This window comes from Nannobrachium achirus (genome assembly GCF_963921795.1).
Source record: "Nannobrachium achirus genome assembly, chromosome: 20".
Lineage (NCBI taxonomy): Eukaryota > Metazoa > Chordata > Actinopteri > Myctophiformes > Myctophidae > Nannobrachium > Nannobrachium achirus.
The window spans coordinates 18965718-18984800 of record NC_137827.1 but is presented as its reverse complement, the minus strand read 5'-3'; the positions used below and the strand labels follow the sequence as shown (position 1 = coordinate 18984800).

The 19083-nt window shown below is 42.6% G+C and overlaps 1 protein-coding gene across 1 annotated transcript; it reads left to right on the top strand.

Moving 5' to 3' along the window:
* Positions 1 to 601: 601 nt before the first annotated feature.
* LOC308305983 (hepatic sodium/bile acid cotransporter-like) lies at positions 602 to 12584 on the top strand (the record flags this gene model as incomplete). Its single annotated transcript, XM_080750882.1, has 6 exons — positions 602 to 696; positions 1440 to 1640; positions 5815 to 6019; positions 6429 to 6607; positions 7516 to 7721; positions 12532 to 12584. Exons 1-6 carry the CDS (start codon positions 608 to 610, stop codon positions 12582 to 12584), a joined length of 933 nt encoding a protein of 310 aa, XP_080607008.1. The 5' UTR covers positions 602 to 607.
* Between the last annotated feature and the right edge of the window lie 6499 nt (positions 12585 to 19083).

Below are 19083 nucleotides of genomic sequence, written 5' to 3'. Positions count from 1 at the left end.
TGATTCTGATTCCAAGGCGATGGTCCAAGTCCAAAACTGTTCAGGATTCAAATTAAAAAAATATCAAAGGTAGCAGATCTACAAGCTCAAAATGCGCTGATTCACATCAAGCTTGTGGATCTGCTACTTTTGATCCTCTTGCGTGACACACTGTAGGATGATGAAGTGGGGCGTTAATTTACGAAAAAACACAAAAGGTTAAAGGGGAAAACCACCCATTTTCAATATTGAACTATGTCATTAATATACCTTAGAGGAGTTGTGTGGGAATGCAAAAAATGTAGGAGCTTTCTGCCCCCACAGAGACGACATACCAAAACTGTGGGTCCTTAACATGAAAACATTTGACAACCACTGCAGTGCACATGAAGGTTGACTCAGTTCCTGCTTGCTTTCCCTGGCAGGTTGAAAGCACAGCCCAGTAAAAAGCAGCAGACTGCCTTGGTGGTGCAGCAGCACCATGAACCTGACTGAGGACCTCCTCTCCACAGCCAGCTATGGCGGCTTCAGCAATGGAGGAGGCGACGGCGACAACAACGTCAGTGTGATGATGAACGGAAGCCGCGACGACCCCGACACGCCTTTCCAGATCCACTTCTCTCCCGCCATGGACAAGGCCATCAACGGCTTCACGATCATCATCCTCTTCATCACCATGGTGTCGCTCGGCTGCACCATGGAGGTAGCCAAGATCAGGCACGTGCACGCATAGACATCAAAGGGGGCTTCAGCCCTTGCCCTTTTTACCCTTCTGTTAAAAAGTGCCAGACCATTACTAGAGACCAGCACTAGATATGGTGAAAGAAATGTAAATGCCCATGTCATACCCTAAGGCAGCATTCAGGAGAATTACCTTTTTCCAAACTCTCCTGAACTTGAACACAGCATTTTGCATTGAAATAATTTGTCCTCTGTGTAGAAATCCTTGTTGTACACCGCATCTTCAGTATAGCTAAAAAGTGCGGGTTTGTGCCCCGAAAATAAATAGATAAATAGATAGATAGATAGATAGATAGATAGATACCGGTAGATAGATAGGTAGAACAAGGTACATCAAAGAAAGGAAACAAAGAATATACTGTAAGCCTATACATAAAGTGTCAAAAACTGTCAATGCTCATAAGTGAAACAGCATTACTTATGCAAATAGCAATACTTAAGCACAACTATCAATACAGTGCCAAACCAAAGTGTCCATAACAGTCAATGCTAGTCCGTGCTACAATATCTCACCACCATGTCAAACACAAGCAAAATACTCAATACTACAACATAATAGGGAAGAGCCAAACAAAAAAAGCTGATCTACAACCTCTCAATGTGTCGTGTTGAGAGCTTGTAGATCAGCTATTTTCAGATTATTTTGTGCCAAATGTGCCCTTTTTAGGGAATTTCAGCCCCTGCCTCTCTCTAACATTCTCTGCACGTCCCTGGATCAGGTCGCACGTGGTCAGGCCCAAAGGCGTGGCCATCGCCGTGGTGGCCCAGTTCGGCATCATGCCGCTGACGGCGTTCAGCCTGGCCAAGGTGTTCCAGCTGGGGACCATGGAGGCGGTGACGGTGCTGATCTGTGGCTGCTGTCCAGGGGGGAACCTGTCCAACATCTTCGCCCTGGCCCTGAGGGGGGACATGAACCTGAGGTCAGTGCAGCTTGGAGGTTTGAAAGCCATCAAGCCATTTGTCACTGTCGGGCAGAAACCTCGTATCGCCAAGTTTCAAATTTGTACGTTTTTTCACCAAGTAGAGCCCTGCTTCATCATACAAGGCTGTCGCACAAGAGTAGTGAAAACAGCCGATCTACAAGCACACAACGCCTCGCGGTGTGAGGCGTTGTGTGCTTGTAGATCTGCTATTTTCACTAGTTTAGTTCATTTTTAAAATGATAAATACAAAACGAACGGTCTTGGGTTTCCACCCGACAGCGACGAATGCGGTTACTCTTGCCTACCGTACTTAAATGTAACTTTCCTCTTCTGCCCTGGATTTGAAGTGCAGATTTGTATTTTTTTTTACCTGGAACGGGAGCTAAGCTCCAACATCTGGCTTTGTCCGATTCCCAAACTGTCCAGAAAAACGTGCTCAGAAATGTCCGGGCCCTAAAGTAAACTGAATCGCGGCCTACTGTAGCACCGCTCACTTCTCACTAGGTTTTTGAGCGGTGGTCACACCGTCTCCTATACGTGGCTGTGTGTGTGGGTATGTATGTAGGCGTCCGTCCGTCCGTCCGTCCGTCCGTGTCTGTATGTAGCCTGCAGTACCTTTTCTGACCACACATGTTAAGGGAGGGGCGCTGTTGTTCAGACTCACATTCACACACACACACACACACACACACACACACACACACACACACGCACGCGCGCGCGCACGCACGCCCACACACACATGCAGCCTCCACCGCTCAGTTCACACGAGTGTGATTTTTTAAATTATTATCATTGAGCTAATGGAGCCTGCCTGCTTGCTCGGGGGATGAATTGAACGTGTCAAACCAGAAACAGGATCGTGTCAATAAAGGTCATGTCTCACCTATAGACACAGGATCTAAATGTCTCAATAGAAGAGCAGCGAGACAAAATACAACCAACCCAATTGTATAAAAGTTATATTATATTAACATACTCTACCACACAGATCATTGGACAAAATGACATTTTATTCATAAAAGAAGGTTACATAGTGCTGCGCTTCAAGTTACAATTTCAAGGTATGTTAACTTTAATTGAGTATTTAAATGTATTGATACTTAATGCTTATATGCCACTAAATCTCAGAGGTTTGAGGACCTCCAGGGGTCCAAATGGACCTGTAAGGGGTCCCAGAGACAAAACATTATATCAAATGGGGATCCCAGAAAACCGGGAAATGAAAAGGGTTGAATCAATGTAATGGTGCCCCTTGGTTCAGACTAGAATAAGATAAGATTAAACCTTTAATGATTCATGTGAGGAAGTTCAGGTGTCATAGTAGCAGAGATAGCAGTATCAATAAATAGCATAAATAGTATAAGTATAAATGCCCAACTCCAATCTAGCACCAATTAATTTATGAATAGATATGGTCTGTATGTACAGACCATCACTAGTGAATGTGAGGCTGATATACCGGTAAGTACAGTACAATCTACAAGCTCACAACGCGTTACGGTTATGTGAGCGTACAATGGAGCATAAATAAATAATAAGATGGTATCATTGGTTTCAGGGACGTGCTGGCCATTGGGAAAAGCGGGACAACTCCCGAACGGGCGGTTCATTCCCGGCCGGTCCAGGCCGGCCATTAGGAAAAAATTACAAATACAATGTCTGCCTTCGTTCCATTTTGGGGGCTGGCCGGCCAACAAAGTAAATCGTCACTGTCGGGCAGAAACCTCATATCTCCAAGTTTCAAATTTGTACAAAGCCCTGCTTCATCATACAAGGCCGTCGCACAAAAGTAGTGAAAACAGCCGATCTACAAGCACACAACGCCTCGCGGTGCGAGGCGGTGCGAGGCAGGCCGGCCATTAGGAAAAAATTACAAATAAAATGTCTGCCTTCGTTCCATTTTGGGGGCTGGCCGGCCAACAAAGTAAATCGTCACTGTCGGGCAGAAACCTCATATCTCCAAGTTTCAAATTTGTACAAAGCCCTGCTTCATCATACATGGCCGTCGCACAAAAGTAGTGAAAACAGCCGATCTACAAGCACACAACGCCTCGCGGTGCGAGGCGTTGTGTGCTTGTAGATCGGCTGTTTTCACTAGTTTAAATCATTTTTAAAATGATAAATACAAAACAAGCGGTTTTGGACCCAACAAGGTTTCCACCCGACAACAACGTAATATAGCCTAACTCATGTAATTGGCCCACTGGCTTTGAGTAGCAGCAGCGCTATAGAGAGATCTGTCTCTCTATAGCGCACAATGAGGGCCTCTCCAACTCTTTTTCCCGGGCTGAATCAGGGGCCCAGCATGTCCCTGATTGGTTTACCATCACGGAAGAGAACTTGAATTTACCTCCCAGGTAGTTTCCACTGACCTGACCTTTAAGATGTATAGACAGGAACACTTCGATTTGCCCTCAAGGAAGTCTTGTGAGACAGAAGAGCATCTCGTCAAAACATCCTGTGTATCTTGAGCCCAGTTTGGACTGAGTGAACCATGAAAAGGATTATGTCGTCTCTGTCGGGTGGAAACCTCATATGTCAAAACATATGAGTTCAAATTCAAAAGTAGCAGATCTACAAGCTCTGTGGATCTGCTACTTTTGATGCTTTTGTGTGACTCTGTAGTATGATCAAGTGGTCCTTATTAATTTAGGAGAAAAACACACACAAATGGTTGGAGATTTGGTTTGACAATGAGACGGTATCTTCGGGAATTCTGCAGTACTGCTCACAGATACAGACTCAAAATCCCCTGACTTCAGCTATTTGAAAATAGTAGATCTACAAAAAAACGCATCGTACTGCGACTCGTTGTGAGCCTACAGAACTGCTAATTGCTTGTGAGCTGCTATTTTCAAAAGATTTGTATACATTTTGAAACGTCACTTACTGTATAACGAGTACCTACTTTTACTTTTGGTACTTCAAGTACAATTCGATGCCGATACTTTTTCAGAATGTAACCCTAACCCAAACCTTCAGCAAACCTGATCCATATGTTCTGGGCATTTCAGAGATACTGACTTTCATATTTAAAGCTCTGTCTGAGATGTTTAATATAAATCTACAATCTTGCTTTGAAGTGGCAATCTTTGGTGTACTCCATAAAAATCTCACTTTCAATAAAAAAGTCCAGAACGGCATAGCCTTTTTTATCATTACTTGCACAAAGGAGAATCCTTCTAGACTGGAAATCTCCATTCCCCCCTAAACCAGACCACTGGATAAAAGACGTGATGTCATACTTAAATCTTGAGAAAATAAAATACGCCCTCCGATGCTCCCCAGGAGGCTTCACATCTGCCTGGGATTCCGTAATAACTTATCTCAATAACCTAAGACAGTTTCCGGATATCACATAGGGCTATATCTCTCGTTGGGTACCCCCCCTCCTGCCTCAGTCACACCAGCCTGGTTTCTCCCCTTTTCTTCTTATTCTTTCTTTTCCTTTTTATTTATTATAATTGTTTTCTTTTTCTTGTCTCCTCTTTCCTTTTTAAGTCAATATATCCATTTAAACTTTTTTTTTGTCGGGTAGAAACCTTGTAGTTTCAAATGTGTATGTTTTTTAGTAAAGCCCTGCTTCATAGTACAAGGCCTTCGCACAAAAGTAGTGAAAACAGCAGATTAGTGCGAGGCGTTGTGTGCTTGTAGATCGACTGTTTTCACTAGTTTAAATCATTTTTAAAATGAAAAATACAAAACGAATGGTTTTGGACATACAAGGTTTTCACCCGACAACGACGATATGAAGGTGCCAATGTTCCAAGTGGGTGGGAAAGGGTATAGGGCATTGCTTTGTTGTCTTGTTGAGTATGTAATGCTCGCACCCATCCAAGTTATTCACAGATCACGACCTTTCATATTTTTTAAATAGTTGTGTGCGAAGTTTTGTCTCTCTTTGTACTGTATGTCTGTATGAAGATGATGTAAAAAAAAAAATAAGAAAATACGCACATGTATTATTGTATTACTCCCTGCCTAATAACTGACCTAATGCGGAATAACAAACCTAAAACATGAGAATGTGAATACAGAACTTTTACTTGTGACACACTAGTATTTCTACATTGCGGTATTGCTGAAGCAAATATTTGAGCCACAAATGTTCGCTTTATAAATTATATTCAATGATAATAACGATTCTCGTCCCATATCCCTACTATAGCATCGTGATGACAACATGCTCCACCGTGCTGGCCCTGGGCATGATGCCTCTTCTGCTGTTTGTCTACTGCCAGAGCTTCGGTCAGCTGGAGCACGCCATTCCCTACAAGGGCATCACCATCGCTCTCATCCTGACCCTGGTGCCGTGTGCCGTCGGCATTGCCATCAACCACCACAGGCCCAAGTATTCACCCATCATCATCAAGGTGAGTCCGACTGCATCCAGTGGTGTAAAGCGGTGTTTCTCAAAATTCCCCTTAACTCTGACAGTGTACAAATGGAAAATACAAATGTACACTCTGACAAGTGTACATTTGTACACTGTCAGAGTTGCATACTTTTATGGGTCAATTTAGACCCCCAACAACCCACAGAGTCCCTGGACTTTGAGAACCACTGGTGTAAAGTATCTTTGGCGCGCCACACACATTTGCGACAGCTATCGTGTCAGAAAGAGGGGGGGAGGGGGAGGTCCAATGCATTGTCAATGGAAGGTTGTTTGGTGTTTTGTCAAGTAAAGTACAAATGTCTTGAAATTGTACTTAAGTAACAGTACTTAAGTAAATGTAGTTAGTTACTTTGCACCACTGCTCAAAGTGCCTTTCGTCTCGACAGGTGGGCCTCAGCATCCTGCTCATTTCTGCCGTGGCAATCGGCGTCATGTCTGGCATCACCGTCGGGGGGGCCGTGTGGGTGGTCCTCTCGCCCCAGCTCATGGCAGTGGGCGCATTAATGCCACTGATTGGCTATATGCTCGGATATGTCATGTCCACCATGTTCAAACTCGACCATCGGTAAGCAGCATTAGCAGGTCACACACCAGCACACAACATTCTGGACAGAATGCACTCGGTTGGTGGACATGCCTATTAGTAAGCATGAGCTCATATCGGGGCTCTCCCCAGGTTGCCAGAGGGAGAGTAGAGCCCTGGATTACAGTTTAAGCAATTGGCACTGGGTGAGAAATGGGTCACAAAATTGTGGGATAAATAATTTAGAGAAAAAAATTACAACTACACTGGACACAATATGTCCATAATATATGGGCATTCCCAGATATGGGCTTAATATTGATGACATCAGGGATCTACATACAGTATGGTGGCAGCAGTGCGTACCGCCATACTTTACCATCTGAGACTGCTCGGGGAGAGTTGATATCATATCACTCGAAAAGTCCCAGTCCGGACAAATCAGCGGCAGCTACGGACGGCTCTGAGCGGCTCTGAGCCAATAGAGTCTGACTGCAGACCACGTGGAAACCCAGGAGGCGGATTCTGGGTGTAACGTCATGCAGGCAGGCCAATATGAGTGGTTGGACTGTGATAGACAGACGACCCCATCCAATCACCTGCTAAAGAACTTGAAAAAATGGCCCGCCCCTTACATCGGGTCTGCTCGAGCAATCCCAGATGGTAAAAGTAGGGTGGTATATGCAGTATACGCACTACTGCCACCATCTGGTGGAGTCAGGTTAACATATATGGGCATAAAAGTGACAAGGACAGAATTAATTTGCAAGTGCGGTTGCCGTGACGTGAGTCACACTTCTTGTGACTGACTGACTGACTGACTGACTGACGAACATGAGCTGCGGGTTTTCATTGTAAATGCGTCCTACGGTCACAAAAATACTTGGTTCACCACTGGTGGCCAAGCCGCCAAACCTGTTGACAAACTATGATGACACTTTGTGTTTCAGGTGTAGAAGGACCATCTCCATGGAGACGGGCTGTCAGAACATCCAGCTGTGTGGCACCATCTTGAAGGTGGCCTTTCCCCCCCAGGTCATCGGGCCCCTGTATCTGTTCCCCCTCATTTACATCATCTTCCAGGGAGGGGAGGCGCTTCTCTTCATCCTGCTGTTCAGATGTTATCAGACGTTCAGGCCGCCCACCGAGTCCGAGGGTAAAAGCTCACAGCTGCCCGAGTTGCACCATAGCCGCAGTGTTTCTCAACCTTTTTTCTTTTTTGCATGGGCACACTTTTCATGTCCCAAGAATCCATGGGCACACCAACAATCATACAAGGCTGTCGCACAACAGTAGTGAAAACAGCCGATCTACAAGCACACAACGCCTCGCGGTGCGAGGCGTTGTGTGCTTGTAGATCGGCTGTTTTCACTTGTTTAAATCATTTTTAAAATGATACATACAATACTGGCTTTCAAGCAGTTTCAAGGGGCACACTTGACCCTTCTCAGGGGCACACCAAAGGTCCCCAGGCACAGTGGTTGAGAAACACATAGTGAACTACATGGACACTGTGCCCTAATTTAGGGTCCCGAAGCCAGTGGTTCTCAAAATGAGACCCTGGAACCCCCCCAAGGGACCCTGAAGGGGTTCCAGGTTTACCATTGAAAGTTAGTTGAACCACCTTAATGCCTGGCACAAAGATAGTTTTCAGATTGGGGTCTTCGGCTGAATACAAATTGACATGAAAACAGTTTGAGAAACACCACTTCCCTAAGCAATAAAGGAGTTTAAAGGGATATTCCACTTTCAAAAAAACTTTTGGTCATTTTATCATCTAATCAGGCTTTTATGAACACAATGAGGAGATTTGCTTGATTCAGTATTTAGATATTTGATGTTATCAGGCCCTCCAGGCCCAGGGCCTCTCCCCATACACACCCATTGTAACTTCAAACTCCATTTTAACCATAATAGATCCATTAAAAACACACATTATTTTTTTTCTGGTGACTCATAGTGGCCTCCTAATACGTGAGCAGGCCGTGTTTTTTCATTAACTTTTTTTGTTTGTTTTTAATAATCCTTTGGGAAAATGGAAAGAATTAAATACAATAACCCTAACCCTGAAAAATCAATGAAAAATCGAAAAAAACAGCCTGCTCACGTATTAGGAGGGTAGTATGAGTCACCAGAGTGTTTTTAATGAATCTATCATGGTTAAAATGGAGTTTGAAGTTACAGTGGGTGTGTATGTGGAGAAGCCCTAGAGGAGGAGGACTGATAACATTTACATGAAATATCTTAACACTGAATCAAGCAAACTAAAAACTGTCCAGGGCATAAAAGCCTGATTGATGATAAAAATGTAAGGTTTTTTTTGGCCAGACCCATGAAATGGGTAGGCCTACATAAGCAAATGTCGGTCTGTCCCTTTTCTATATAAAGGGTATATATGATGATGACATGATGATGACATGCCTACAAAAGGCATGATGTCATAAATGATGATGACAGACAGGGGGTCTGGCACAACCAGGTTGACCTGGTCTAGTTGTGGGCTCGCCTGGAAGGCGAGCACACGTATGTTATCTTCATTATTTATTTCTATACTATACTAGTCAGTATCCTCAAAACTTTGGCGCGCTTCATCTCTTAAACGCTTACACCTTTCAACACCATTCAAATTTTTATGTGTTCAGCTTACTGAGGACACGTGTGCGTGTATTTTTGGTTTTGAAATGTTTTGTAGTATAAATATAAAAAAATAAAAATGTTTAACTTTAAGCACCCAATGCATTTCCAATGGGGGGACAGAGTGGAGAGAAGGATAATAGACCCATGTTTATGTTAAGGCGCTGTGGCTGCAGTGTTCACACTTCAGATATGCTATCTATATCATTGCGTTCACACAGGTCTGCTCTCTGATTTGATCCAAATGTCTAAGCTGTGTGATGTATAAAACTATAGTTATAGTTAAAACTATAAATAAATGTCCCTCTCCACTCTACTGATTACACAGCTGTGATCAAGAATCAAGTCCGGGCGATGGGATGTAAATCCCATAGCCATATATCCTAGAGCCCGCAGGGACAGTCAGCCATATTAGTGGTTGTTGTTGGTTGTCAGGGAGATATCAAAACCAATGCATTTCCAAGTCAGATCCACAAACACAATAAAAGCCATGCTCCACTCCTCAGTCTGGAGTGGCCACATAGAAGAACGCCTTGGTTATAGACATAGTGGAGGACAGATGTGATCTGGGATTGTTAGCCTACAGTATATGCACTCAATATACTCCACTACAGTTGGAGTCCATTTGACAGTTGCTGGTTCCCAAACACAGAATCAAAAATGTAGATCTAGAACACATAGAATATGTACAGTACAGTAAGGTTCAGTAGAGTACAGTAAAAGTACAGTAAGGTTCAGTAGAGTACAGTAAAGTACAGTAAGGTACAGAAAGGTACAGTACAGAAAGGTACAGTAGAGTACAGTACAGTAAGGTACAGTAAAGTACAATACAGTACAGTAAGGTACAGTAGAGTACAGTAAAGTACAATAAAGTACAGTAAAGTAGAATAAAGTACAGTAAGGTACAGTGGAGTACAGTAAAGTACAGTAGAGTACAGTAAAGTACAGTATAGTAAGGTACAGTAGAGTACAGTACAGTAAGGTACAGTACGGTACAGTAGAGTACAGTATAGTATAGTACAGTAAGGTACAGTACAGTACAGTAAGGTACAGTAGAGTACAGTACAGTAAGGTACAGTAGAGTACAGTAAAGTACAGTAAGTTACAGTAGAATACAGTAAAGTACAGTACAGTAGAGTACAGTAAAGTACAGTAAGTTACAGTACAGTACAGTACAGTACAGTACAGTAAGGTGCAGTACAGTATAGTAAGGTACAGTACAATACTGTAAGGTACTGTACCTTACAGTACCTTAAAGTATCCTATTTGTTGGGTTGGAATCGAGCCCACACTGTTTCGAAGGAACAGTATTTCTAGTTTAAGTTAAATATTCCTTTAAATTCCTTTCCTATGTAGTAAATAACACAACACTTTAGATTATACCTCAGCAGAACTTGGGAAACATTAAAGGTGATACACCATGCATTTAAAAAGTATTTATGTCATATTGTTTATGTCCCAAAAACGTTTTTCAAAAGGTTTGAGGCTAAATTACCACTCCTGAATAGAGAGCCTCTCTCATTTTTGAATGGCTCTGAGCATTTCAGCTGCAGTACCACCTTTGGCCTGAACTGCGACACCCCCTCAAAATCTTCTGAATCTGAAAAAAAAAATTGTTTTGATTTTTTTGATTTTTATGATGACGTCACAATCGGCAGATGACGTCACAATCGGCAGCAAATCTGGATAGCCTGTTTTGAGAACCCGTGGGATACTTTTAACCTTCGCCTTCTCAAAACCAGAGAAAGACACAACGGTCAGAAATGGGACTTTGTGAGGATAGAAGGTGCTAGTGGGACCCCAAAAAAAGGTTTTAAAATAGGAAAAGTGAAATGTCATGGTGTATCACCTTTAAAGGCACACTGTTCCATTAAAACTGTAATCCTTTATTACTGCATGGTGCATGGCTTGGCAAAGCAAAAGAAAATGGCTAACCAATTTCAGCTCCAAAAAGCCTTTATTCTATTTGGTACACAGGCCAGTAACAAAAGCTTTTCTTGTCTTAGCATTTGCTTTAACCTGACTGCGCCAGATGATAGTAGCAGTGCATTTGCCTGGCTGCATACCGCTCTGCTACTAGCATCTGGGATTGCTCCGGCAGACTCGATGTAAGGGGCGGGCCATTTTTTTTAATTATTCAGCAGGTGATTGGATGGGGCCGTCTGTCTATCACAGTCTGGGAGTGCCAACTCCAACCACTCATATTGGCTTGTCTGCATGACGTTACACCCAGAATCCGCCTCCTGTGTTTCCACGTGGTCTGCAATCAGACTCTATTGGCTCAGAGCCGCTCAGAGCCCGCCCGTAGCTGCCGCTGATTGGTCCGGCCCGGGGCTTTACGAGCGTTATCAACTCCCTCCGAGAGAGCTCAGATGGTAAAGTAGGGCAGCGCACTACTGCCACCATCTGACGAAAGTCAGGTTACATTTGCTTTGGATATCGTTAAAGGACATTTTTTTCCCTTTTTTTTACAACAAGGGTTCATATTTTAGATTGTCATTAGAGAAAAGTAAAGATGAGTGTTTCTATTGTTTTAGCAATTTGAATGACTTTGATTTCAATGCATGAGGGCATGTGTGCATATTCTGCATATAATAAGTCATATCCGCCCATGAAAGATTGTGGTGCATCTTGGGAATGGGCTTATTTAGGGTGACCATATTTTCAGCCGCTCAAACCGGGAGGCGAACCCCTGTAAACCGGGACCCACAAAGCAATGCACACATTTCCGCGCACGCGCGTGCCCATTCTCTAACGTTTGTGCACGCACACATACAGGCAGTGAGTGATTGACAAACAGCCTCAGCGTTGAATTCAGACACGCAATGTATTTGTTCATGTTTTCTGATTGGTTAACTTAGGTGAGCATGTTTTCGTGATAAATGTCTATGCAACCACTGAAAACTGCTACTATTATTTTAATTCTGCCGAAAACAGGGACAATGTTGTAGTGAATGTTGAAAACCGGGACATATTAGTGTTTTGGAGATATTTGTCGGGACACCGGGACACGCAGCTTGAAAACGGGACTGTCCCGGCCAAACCGGGACGTCTGGTCACCCTAGGCTTATTGTATCTAAAAATATATATTGCCATATATAGCCACTTGCACACATGCCCCCAACCATTGAAATCAATGTCATTAAAATCGCTAAAACGTTAGAAAGCAGTCATTGAAAATTATTTTCTCTAATTACAATCTAAAATATGAACCCTTGCTCTTGCTGTAAAAAAAACTAAATTGTCCTTTAAGTTCTCCTGAAGTACTCAACGTGTTGATTTGCCGTGTGTGTGATTTTGCATTGTTTGTTTATTGTTGTTCTTTCCCACAGAAAAGATATACTGTCCTGTTGACGGCAAAGAAGAGGACGGGAAGGTACCATAGTGTCACCACTGGAAGAGAGTCAAACCAAACCATATGTCACCAGGCAGTGAAAGACCAACAGCACTAGTGGAGTGGAGGACAAAAGCTTAGCTTCGTTTATATACTGTACTCTGCCATACAACAATGTTGCGGGCCTAAAATAGCCAGAGTGTGGTGCTTTGTGAGCTTATAGATCTGCTATTTTCAGTCCGCAATGTGGTCGTACGGCCGAGCATTTAAATGATGCAAAAGGGAGAACAGAATCTCATACAGATATTGTGAGATTGAACCAAATAAGAGCCATTTTCTGATTATGTTTATATTCGTGTCCATTCCTGAGTCACTGTACAGCTGGTGAAAGCTTCCATGGGATGCATTTGTTGAAGCAACCCTGAAGCTACTCTGACAGCTCTGCCTCTGTGGCTTTCTAAATACATTATTTATATTGAGCCACTAGCCTACATACATACAAAATTACCAAATTGCTAAGCCTGAATGTGAATGATTAATTAAAGGTGCTGTTAATGATATTTCTTTGGTTAAAAACTAAAACTTTTCTGTAGTTATTAAAAAGTTAAAACTCTATATTTTGATAGAAATCATTGCTCTATTATAGTGTTAGTTCACTAACAGGGGTCACCAGCTTCAACAGAAGATACATTTTCAGGTGAGACACCAATTTTATCCAACCAGGAGAGAGAACCCATTTATCAGCTTCAGTTTGTATAGCGTTCCAGTTCCAAATGTGTCTGCTGTGTCTTTCATAACTTCCAACTTAATTTTTATCCTGTTTATCCTAGAGTTCTCAACAGGCCTGAAAATGAAGGCCCGGCCCTAACTGGGCCCTAACGGGGTAGACCCGAGGCCCTACCCTGGGCCCTACCCGGCCCAAAAGGGTCGGGTCGGGTATGGTCAGTTCTATCACAGAGTAATAGTAATAAATAATAAAAGAATATATTTTATTTTTTCATTGAGCCCGAGGCCCTACCCGGCCCGACTAAATAGCATACATTTTAGGCCCTACCCTACCGTAAATGTCGGGTCGGGTTCGGGCAGAATTTGAGAACTCTAGTTTATCCTCCTCTTTCCTGATTGGATGAAGTTGGCCCAAACTGAAAAAGATGTAGGAGAGTCAGTTATTTAAAAAACACTATGCTCAGTGGTGTGTTCACTGAGCATAGTGAACCATCCAAAAATCCAAAGAATCTCAGAGAAATTAGTATATCTGATACGCATCTGATACACAGGAGGAGGGGGCAGCAAGAATGTGGACTTCCAATGGTCTGAGGTGAAGGCTTATTTGTGGCTATTGTCTTTCTTGGGGTGATAATTAATGGTTGCTGCTGGTGAAGGAATTCACACATTAAACAATTGACCTGCCACACTTTAGGTTTATGCTGATGACTGCGCGTCATCAGCATACTTAGACCATTCAGTGACCACGAGCGTGCACGCATGCACACATGTTGTGTGTGTGGGAGGGTGGGAATAATTATAGATGCCATCCAAAAGAATCTAGAACACAACCACTGACTATACTATAGTAGTATTACTATCAAAAAAGGTTTTGTCTTGAGCAAAAAATATCACTTATCTTACCTTTAACTTATAAATAAAACAGCACCTTTAACAAAAAATACTGTAAGTATTTTTTTTATCCAGCAACATGTCTAGGCCTTCCAGAGAAATATTAGATACTATTTATGATTACAGATATGGTTACAGCTATTTTCAGGTATTTTCGAGAACATTAATTGAAATTCACTGATGCACACGCACCCAACTCTTCTCTTTGTGAATCGATGATAGTTTTTCTATTCAGTATTTGTACTGGTTTTTAATAAAAGCAAATATACATCCATGTCGTCTCTCATGTTGTGCCATTTTAATCTCACATGTGATGATGCTTGCCAGAGTATTACCATGCCCTCTAGAGAAATGCACAAAATCCTCCATCCATTGTTCAATAATTAAGCCAAAAACAGAACACAGTGTATGGGAAGGGGGGGTTCTTCAAAACACACTTTTTGAGTGGGGCTTTGTCCGCTTGTCCAACGTTTGTTGTACGACAAACGCTTGGCCTACATCTGCCTACATCTTTGCACAAAGCGCTCAAAGTTTGTTGTACGCCCGGCCCCAGGGTCACATTGGCCAAGCTTAAACTCACTTCACACTAGGTGTGATTTTTACTATACTCATTTTTCACTATATTTTTTTACTATACTGATTTTTCATATTCCATTCCCATGATTGGCTTCCAAGGGGCCTGTTCCACCAACCATGAACACATTGATGGGCCCTCGATCTAAATAAAGCACAACCTCTGAAACCTTCTTGACTTCTGCACATAGAACAGCCACAAACGTGAACAGTTGCACCAGCACCATCTAAAGTAAACTATTGCTCCCTGCAGCTTCCTTGTGTCATGATGCCTGTACTGACACAGCCCTGGCTGAGAAGAGCGCACATTTCTGTACCCATTATATTCATCTAAATTCTAAGCTAAGGTGGGAACAGTCACTTGTAAGTATTTAGCCAATAAAGGTTGTGGGCAATGTGGGAATGGTTCTCCTACCGGCTATGCCAGAAACGTATGTTCGTTCGATACCCAGAAATGTACTGGTATTCCGCTTGGCGCACGTATAGCCTATGGCGGTGAGTATTGATGATTGGTGTTGCCATCAGCTGTTCCCTCTACATCTCTACAGTCAGTGAGTTGTCACTCAGTAATTGCCTGGCGTTGCCAGAATGATCATGGGATTAGTGGAGGGATACAGTGGAGGGACTTTGAGTGAATCCCATGTGATCAGTCTGGCAAATGCCAGGCTAAAAAAGTCCTCAATCATCAGCATCTTTGTTCCAATCGTGCATGACTCTGGAAACTGGTTTTCCCTGTTTCAGTTTTGCAGGCAAGCAGTAGGGTGGAGCAGTGGTCAGCCTTCCAAAAGCAGGGCGGGTGAGGGGTTTGGTTTTATAGAAGTGTCTGAATAGAGTGTAACAGTTATCCTGGTGGGAGGAGCTGATGTGATCTAGGTCATTGTTTCCAGTTGACCCTGGTTGTTGGGTATAGGAAAACTAAAAGTTGTCAATGTCAAAGTTATTTGAAGCAGGCACACACTGGATCGGACTCTAGTCGCCATGGTTACTTTCAATTATCCCCTCTCCATTGGGCCAGGGAGACTGTGGACATAAAAAGTACAAATAGTAGTTTTACATTTTAAACTTGTATGCAAAACAGTAGGCTTGGTCATCATCTTCCGCTGTTGCTTGCTAAAGAAGTACAAGAAGCAGCTTAGAGGTCTATTTTCAGACAGAATTGCCACATACCATAGCTAGGCTAAACATCAAAGTCTATAACTCTGAGAATGTACAAATTATTTAATGTGTATACTCTCAGAGTTATGGGGGCCCTTCCCTTGCAAACAAAACGCTTGAGAAGCACTACTAGTGAACTCATGATGTGCCATAGTGTCATAGTGAATCAGTGTCACATATTCTGAAGAAAACCTTGAGCCTTGACATTCAGTAATTGGGTAGCATTGTGATCAAAATAAGAACATGGTGTGTAAAACAGAAAATCTAAATATAGGCTATACAGCAGGGGTTTTCAAAGTGGGTGACGGGGCACCCTGGGGTGCCGCGGCGGCAGTCCAGGGGTGCCGCAAGATAAGTTATTTTCAGTCAGTTCTAAGTCTAACCAAAATGGACAACAGCCAAACATGACAACAGCCAACCTACAAGCACACAACGCCTCGCGATGCGAGGCGTTGTGTGCTTGTAGATCTGCTGTTTTCACTAGTTTAGTACATTTTATAGACGATAAATACAAAACGAACGGTTGTTGACATACAAGGAAAATGTAGGGGTGCCTCGGATTAAAAAAATATTCATGGGGTGCCCTGAGACAAAAAAGTTTGGGAACCTCTGCTATACAGTAATGGTGAACCTTGCTGATGAAGCATAGGATGAGCCACCATAGGCTTATGTATGTTGCAATGGTGATTTTATAGGCCTATAGGCTACACTCTCGGGAACGGGCAAAGTGCTTGTTTCTTTGGACTGGGGTGTTAGGCCTATATATATGCCCTATAGAATGGAGAGTGGGGCATTCGAGTGGGGGGAGGGATGCTGAAGCTGAGCCACCATCTGGCCTCATAATCATAGCTGCAAAGGGGTTATTGTTGCTGCTTGACACTACTGCCATGATGGCTGGCTGAACACCACAGCATGCAGCATGCAGGCTGCCCCATGATCTGCAGGCTTAACCACATGATAGGCCAACATTCTGCACACATAGGCAAACACTTGATGCAAATTGAAATCAACCACTTCAACCCCTGCATCCCAAGAGATTTGGTGTAGACAAAAAAAGGCCGTCCAAAGATGTATATTGTAAGTCAGATCTTGAGGGTTAAAGTGGTTAAAAGGGCTAAACCACTTCTCCTACAGATCTCCTACAATAACTCTATGATCATGGCTCTCACTGTTGCCAGATTTTGGGAGAGAAATAAGCAGCCACGTCTATTAAACAAGCCAAAAATAACTATAACTTTATAGTTCATGAGCACTTTAAACTATAAATTGGCTATTTGACAATAGCCGATTTACAAGCTCATTACGCATCCAGAACACAAAGCATGTAGATCTGCCTTTTTTTTAAGATCTTGAGAAGAAAATATTTTTAAAAATAATTTCAGATGGGGGTCTGCGTGCCGTGCAGAGAAATACACCATGATATGATACCTTGACCTTGACATGCAAATGTTTGAGAACTGGTTTAAACAATAATTTAATACAATATTTGAACATTTTAAGAAAGTCCAAATAACTACACTTTAAAAACAAGAAGAAAAAAAACTTTACACAGAAAAACCAAGGAAAACAAGTCCCAAGCTGCTTATAATAAGCTGACATGGCAACGATGGCTCTATGCTGCAGATGACAACAACAGTACGTTGGGGTGGTGGTGGGCTCGTCCATGCGTGGAGGCTCATGGGAATTGTAGTTCGAACCAAACACCAAACACAGTTCACGACTGCACGGGTGGATTGTAGATGTGCTATTTAATCAAACGATTTTATCTGTATTTATGACAGCTTGTGAAACGGGACATTCTGCATAATGAAATACTTGTGGTAATTTAAGTATAGGGACTGTCGGTTATGACATCACCGCAAGATTTGGGGCTTAACTCCGCCCACTTTGGCGGCCATTGCCATTGCTAGGTCTTGGATGCATCAAGATCAGTCTGTACTAGTTCTACTTGTTGAGCAAGCAACGATACTTTTACTTCAATTGCTCTAGGCTTTGATTGCATTTCAATAAAACGATATTTGATCAACATAACGATCACACACATTTGACTGTTTATAGGGAATGTTATATTATTATAAACCGATCTTTATTTCCAAAGCAATGGATGAATGTGATGGCTGTTCTGATCTGCTTGTGCTCTTTCTGCGCTCATGCATGGACAGCCGAAGTCGTGATTTTAGCGTGATATCTTTTTATTGGTAGACAATAATGAGCACCAGCAAATGAAAGCAGACATTCCAGTGAATATGGACACGTTTAAATTTTTATTTTTTGATGAAAATTGACCGAGTAATGGCCGAGTCAAATTGCAAGTGGTCTTGGCAGTGGCCCAATAACTGGCTGTAGGCACGCTATGTGGTGTAAAGTAATTAAGTATATTTACTTAAGTACTGTACTTAAGTAGGCCTACACTTTTGAGTTATATGTACTTTGCCAATATTTTTACTTCTTCTCCACTACATCTCTGATCCAAATATTGTAGGCCTGCTTTTACTCCACTGCATTTATTTCAAAACTTTAGTTAGTAATGCTAGGCCTACTATACTTTTGATTATTATTACAAAACATCATTAACCACTTCAGCATATACATATATCTTGACCATTTGAAAATAGCCGATCTACAAGCTTACAATGTTAGATCCATGCTATTTTCAAAAGATGTTTTGATAACTTGAAAGGGACATTCTGCACAATGAGTAGGCCTACTTTTACTGTTGGTACTTTAAGTACATTTTGATACCATTACCAATACTTTTATACTTTTACTCATGTACATTTTGAATAGGCCTACTGGACTTCGACTTGTAATAGAGTAAGTACACTTGCATTGACCAATCAGTCTTATCTACAACCAGCGAACTGTCAATGCTGTTCTCCGGTCATCGCTTCCTTTTATCCAAGAGTCTTACAAGAAAGATAGCAACTAAGATGGCGGGCGGAAGTGGCCGATTTTTGCAAGGCCCCGCCCAGTCCTCACCCCCTATACTTTTCATGCCAATACTTTTGTACTAGCACTCAAGTCAAATTTGATCACACCGGATTCTACACTAGTTAAGAAAAACTCCACTACCCAGAGAGCCACGCGGTCGTCGCGCATGCGCCATACATGTTTTCCCGTCCATGTGTGTGTAGGCGAATCACGTGTAGAGGATCCTCGCCTTGGCTCGTCGTCATGATGATGATGTCTCTGCTGTAGTAGCAGC